The sequence below is a fragment of the Cervus elaphus genome, chromosome 9 (genome assembly GCF_910594005.1).
Source record: "Cervus elaphus chromosome 9, mCerEla1.1, whole genome shotgun sequence".
NCBI lineage: Eukaryota > Metazoa > Chordata > Mammalia > Artiodactyla > Cervidae > Cervus > Cervus elaphus.
The window spans coordinates 12,760,213-12,766,669 of NC_057823.1; the positions used below are offsets into that span (position 1 = coordinate 12,760,213).

Below are 6,457 nucleotides of genomic sequence, written 5' to 3' on the forward strand. Positions count from 1 at the left end.
GCCACATGGGAAGCCTGGCAATTACCATAATGATATGCAAAGAATGACACTCAGAAAAGGGATGAAACAGTGGTCTCAGATTTTCTTCTTTAAGAACCTTATATAAATAGCTGTTGTTGTCAAGAGGAGTTTTTCTCCTCTCCACAGGAGTAGCATAAGTCATGACAATTCATTTAGGCAAATAAAATGAAAAATGCTCAGTATGATATACTGAATATGAGAAGAAATTATTCTTAAGTGATCCATGTAGTTCCTTGAGATGAATGGAAATTTCCAAATCCTTCACATCCAATATTTGGATTACAATTGGTAGAAGAGGAAAATCAAAAAGGAAAAAAAAACAACAAAAAAAAACTTGACATTTCATAGATATCAAAAAATTTAAGAATGAGTTACATAAATTGTACAGAGAAGTTAGAAACAAAATATAAATTCCAAGAAAAATAGAAGAGACATTTTCTATCTCCATCAGTTCAGTTCAGTTCAGTCGCTCAGTCGTGTCCGACTCTTTGCGACCCCATGGATCGCAGTACGCCAGGCCTCCCTGTCCATCACCAACTCCCAGAGTTTACTCAAACTCATGCCTATCCAGTCAGTGATGCCATCCAGCCATCTCATCTTCTGTCGCCCCCTTCTCCTCCTGCCCCCAATCCCTCCCAGCATCAGGGTCTTTTCCAGTGAGTCAACTCTTCACATGAGGTGGCCAAAGTACTGGAGTTTCAGCTTCAGCATCAGTCTTTCCAATGAACACCCAGGACTGATCTCCTTTAGGATGGACTGGTTGGATCTCATTGTAGTCCAAGGGACTCTCCAGAGTCTTCTCCAATACCACAGTTCAAAAGCATCAATTTTTCGGCGCTCAGCTTTCTTCACAGTCCAACTCTCACATCCATACATGACCACTGGAAAAAACATAGCCTTGACCAGAAGGACCTTTGTTGGCAAAATAATGTCTCTGCTTTTTAATATGCTATCTAGGTTGGTCATAACTTTCCTTCTCCATAAGTCTGAGCAAATGAGGCTGAGAACACTGGGCTCAGGCTTTGAACTCTGCTATCATGGGTACTTTTTAAGTCCTAGGAAAATAGGGCTTTTATACTTACCTTTCCAAAGGACATTTTCAAACCTCTCTGTAAGTCTTTATTTCTCAGACTGTAGATGAAGGGGTTCAGCATGGGTGTGACCACAGTGTACATCACTGAGGCTCTTGCACTTGAGTGTAAACTGTGAATAACAGCAGAGCTAAGGTACACTCCTAAGCCTGTGCAATAAAATAAGGAGACAACTGAGAGGTGAGATGCACAGGTGGAAAATGCTTTATACTTCCCCTGAGCTGATGCCATTCCTTGTACGGAGGAAACTATCTTAGAGTAAGAGTAAAGGATACACACGAGGGAACTACCAGCCAGCAGCACAGCTCCAGAATACATCACCACATTATTGAGAAAGGTGTCAGAATTTGCAAGTTGTATCATCTGATTGACTTCACAGAAAAAATGAGGGATTTCTAAGACTGTACAGAAGGACAGTTGCAACACCATTAAGGTTTCTAACAAGGAATGCAGGGCACTTATGATCCAGGACACCAGCACCAACAGTTCACAGAGCCAGGGGTTCATGATGACCATGTAGTGCAGGGGGTGACAGATGGCCACATATCGGTCATAGGCCATCACGGTCAGGAGGAAGATGTCCAGTCCGGAAAAAAGTAAGAAAAAGTACATCTGGATGATGCAGCCTTCATAGGTTATGACTTTATTCTGGGTTTGGATGTTCCACAGCATCTTTGGGATGGTGGTGGAGGTGAAGCAGATGTCTACAAAGGACAGGTTGGAAAGGAAGAAGTACATGGGGGTGTGGAGGTGGGAGTCTGAGCTGACAGCCAGGATGATAAGCAGGTTTCCAAACACAGTGATCAGGTACATGGAGAGAAAAAGTCCAAATATCAGGGGTTGCAATTCTGACTCCTCTGAAAATCCCATAAGAAGAAATTCATTATTTCCTGTTAGGTTCCTTGGTGCCTTGTGGTGGCTATGAGAAAAGGGGGAAATAAAATGACTAATGTTCACATAAATGGGCATTACCACATTGCTGAAATGCTACCATTTATATTTCACCATAAAGAAATTACTTTCAATATTCTATTCATGGATTTCATGCACTTTAGGGAGCTTCTTGTGCCATCTCTAATTAGCAAACTGGTTCAAGTTTTTCCCAGAAAAACTATCAGAGTTTTTCCCAAGATGTCAGATATTTTACAGATTTAATGGGACATTCTTTCACATATTTGAGGATATAAATTGAATTGAGATAATGTACCAGGTACTTAATATACTGTCTATGCAAGAAGCACACGGTGTTGAACAACGAAAGCTCCTAACTTCTGTCTATGGAGACAGAAGAAAATAAAAGTTATATGGCATGTCATTTGTTACAGCTGTTATGAAGGAAAAGAAAGGAGGTAAAGGGGAGATGGGGAAGAGTGACATCTGTTGTATACACATGTTAATCTAGACCTGTAAACAAGGGGATAACTGGAAAGACCTCAAGGAAGAGAGAACCAGGGCCGTGAGTCCACCTGGAAGGTGTGCTTCTGGCAAGGGGACAGTGAGTGTGAAGGCCTAAGGAAAGTGCTTGTTTAAGATGTTTCAGTCCAAAAAGGAAGCCAGTCCCATGAGGGAAATGAACAGGATGGAGAGTGAGGACAGCTGGTGTCAGAAGATATTGAGGAACAAAGAGGTCTCCATGCTGGGCTGAAACTTCCAAGTCATAAGATCTCCCTTGCCCACATTATGTGTCTTCAACACTTTGTAATATTCAATGTTAACAACAACAACAAAAAAATAGATGAAGCAAAATTGAAGGGACATCCAAAACCAACTTATGAAAGATGCACATTTTAAAAAATTTTAGTAATATCAGCTTTATCAATTTTGGAAATGTCTTGGAAATAAAATAACATGACAGAAAATATTTTAAAATGTTGGGGGGAAATGGTACCTAAGTTGTTACTTCCTCTTACACAGGGACGTATGAACTCAAATACAAATTTAGAAGATAAAGGCGATCTTAAGCTAAATGCAAAGAAAGTTTTCCATATGTTGATTGAACATGATGCAACTTTTATAAGTAAATCTAATCACAATAAAATAAATTGAACAATGAGGAATAAGAGATGTGGGAAATAGTGAGAACACGTATAAAGCATGACTTATTAGCTCATAAAATGCACGGGAACATTCATTTTCATTTCTGTTTAAAGCAAGGATTTGCAAGTAAAAATATTTAAGTAAGAATTCTTCATTCCAGCTAAATCTTTAAAGTAATGATGGGAAGGAACATAAGGTGACACAGATTTTACCACATAAAATTTATAAATTCTGGACATTCTGAACAAATTCTTCTATACATATATGAAATAATCACAAACATCTGCTTCATGTTAACAATTCTAATTTGAAACAATACAATTATTTTTAAAAAAGAATAAAAATATGTTGTATTTACTGTACAAAAGTAAAGGAATTGAAAGGAAAATCACTAATTTTTCAATGGAGAAAATAACTGGCTAACTACACATGTATTCAAACTTAGTGTAAATAAAATAATTGCAAATTACATTCATTAACACAGTCCTTTCCATAATATTTTTTTTATTTGAATACCGAGAGACATATTATTCTGAAATATATGTCTCATGAACTGTTCTTGCAAGGTAATGTGTGGCAACATTGCCTGGTCTGTATATTTCTCATCAGTAGTCAAATATGCTCTATATTAAAAATAGTCCTTACATCTCTGTACATCCCAGCACAGCTAATACTCTATTCTCTACTCCAGTTAATCTCAAAGCTCCCTGGACTTAGGTTCTATTTTTAAGAAGTACTTTTCATATCTCATTTCTTCTTCTAATTGGGCTTTTATGTCCACCATTTAGTAGTCAACATTGACCCGTGATTGTAGATTCAATATGTCCTTCTCTTTTGAGCATCATAAATTAATATAGTCATAACTAATCAAGCAAACAAACAACTACAGAAATCGTAGCTCTGGGTTAGTCTGCAGTGGCTCTCAAGTGAACTCAGGTAAACATTCTTGCCTGCCATTCCCTTTGACCATATCCTGCATTATTTCCTGGGCTCTTGGACTCACCTGGTTGGAGTCTCTAAGAGGAACATTTGAACATAAATGTTGAAATTTCTGTTGGTTGGTTGATGATGGAGATAGAAGCTCAGTTTCTAGATAAGACAGAAGGATGGAGTGAATCATTGGTCCCCCAACCAGAGTTATAACTCCACAAGCAACAGCCGTGCACCATGCAGCCCAAGGATGGGCAGGTGGAGGGATGCAGCAGAGGAGATATTTACAGCTCCCAGTGTCTGCTCAAATTAGGTACATTTCCCTCTTGTATCACCACCTCTAATAGCTGATTTCCCTGAGGGAAATCTGGGCAGGTAGGAAAGTTTACCTGCTCATTCTCTGTGTCTAGGAGACAATGTTACAAGCCAGATGAATTCAGTGTTTATTACTCCTTCCATGACCTCTTGTGTTTGCCTACTGGAATAAACCTTAAAGTTGCAGTGTGTGTGCTAAGTCACTTGAGTTGTGTCTGACCCTTGTAGCACTTCATCCCAATTCTGAGTTCAAATTTCTCCAGAATCTCAGTCTGAGGATTCTGTCTTTATTAGGTTCCTAATCAAAGCATCAATCCTGATGAGTCACCACTCCTGCTACCTCTAGAAAATGACTATTACCATCTTCAAGCAGTGGGACAATTTTGTTCCTTTAATACAAAACCTTGGACAGTACACTGTTTCAATTCATAATTTTGCCAAAACATGTGAAAATTTAATACTTACAGCACAAGTTAAGACTAGTTGTTCAGTCCCTCATTAAAATATTTGTTAATCATAGGAGACATTTTTGGATCATAACACCATATAGGGATTACATAATAATTTAATTTTAGTAAAGACCATTCCATGAGATGGTACTATTATGAAATCTGTTTTTTGTTGCAGAAACGGGCTTCATGGGAATTAGTGATCTGCCAGTGATAACCTGAGTAAGGCATGAGGCCTTTATTGGAATCTTGTCAGATAGTTTCCAGCTTTCAAACTCTGCACAAGTGGTTCTCAACCAGAAATGTCTTTGGCCTCAATAATATTTGGCCTTGTCTGAAGGGATTTTGCTAAACAACTGCAATGTCCAGGGTGTGTGTGTGTGTGTGTGTGTGTTAAGTCGTTTCAATTGTGTCTGACTCTTTTTGACTCTATGGACTGTAGCCCTCAAGATTCTTCTGTCCATGAGATTCTCCAGGTAAAAACACTGGAGTGGGCTGCCATTTCCTCCTCCAGGGGATTTTCCCAACTCAGGGACTGAACCCATCCATATCTTTTATGTTTCCAGGACTGTACCACACAAAAATAATTGCTCCAAAATGTCAAGAGTGGGAAAATGAGTAAATCTGTTCTAGACTAGCACTTTTCCTACTTCATTGTACATATCAATTAACCTTTGCATGTATTCTAAGTCACTTCATTGTGTCAGAATCTTTGTGGCCCACCAGACTCCTCTGTTCACGGGATTCTCCAGGCAAGAATACTGGAGTGGGTTGCCATGCCCTACCTCCAGGGGATCTCCCTGACCCAGGGAATGAACCTGCATCTCCTGCCGCTCCTGCATTGCAGGCATATTCTTTACCACTGAGCCACTGGGGAAGCCCTCAATCAACCTGATGAGAGTTCAAATGCAGTTCCTGATTCTGCTCATCCCAAGTGAACCATGAGACTTTTTTCTTCTAACAAGGTCCTGAGAGACATTGATGAAGCAGGTACTAGACTGTAGCCACTCTGTGAGTAAGCCAGGCTGTGGTTATGTTTTTGAGTCATGTGTACAGAGTTTTATGTTTTTCCACCAAAAATTATATTTGCATGAAATTCTTAATGAATTTTTTGCTTGAAATATGTAATGAAAACTGTATGGATTCATTCCAGACTCTGTGATACTTTCTATGTACAATTCTTTTAAGGGCCCTTGAACCATACCAAATAATCTACTTGTGAAAAAATATGTGTAGTGTACACAGTAAGGGTCTCCAAAAGATGTGATGATCTTTGAACATTATATTTTATACCAGCAAGGGATGGTTAAGGACATAAGTAGAATAGAGCTTTTAATGAGCTCAGCCAGGATTATGCAGGTGGGACTAACTTAATCACAGTGGCTCTCTAAATGTGGATGAGAAGTGTTGGAGTCACAGAGGGACTTGAAAACTTGAAGCTGCTAACTTTGAAGATGCTGCTATTAGCCAAGCAATGCAGGTGGCTTCTAGAACCTAGAATAGGAGAGGAAGTGAATTACTACCTTCAGCCTCCAGGAGAAAGCCAGCCATGCTCATCTCATTATTTTAAATCAAAATAAACAATTTTAGACTTCTGATATCCAGAAACATGAG

General features: G+C 39.0%; 1 protein-coding gene across 1 annotated transcript; it reads right to left on the reverse strand.

Annotated features, from left to right (window-relative positions):
• Positions 1-1,076: 1,076 nt before the first annotated feature.
• On the reverse strand, positions 1,077-2,015 carry LOC122699925 (olfactory receptor-like protein OLF4). The gene has a single exon (XM_043912383.1). It carries the CDS (start codon positions 1,980-1,982, stop codon positions 1,077-1,079), a length of 906 nt encoding a protein of 301 aa, XP_043768318.1. The 5' UTR covers positions 1,983-2,015.
• Positions 2,016-6,457: the final 4,442 nt, after the last annotated feature.

Coding starts and splice junctions, on each gene's coding strand:
- LOC122699925 (XM_043912383.1), bottom strand. CDS start 1,982: ATGGGATTTTCAGAGGAGTCAGAATTGCAACCCCTGATATTTGGACTT.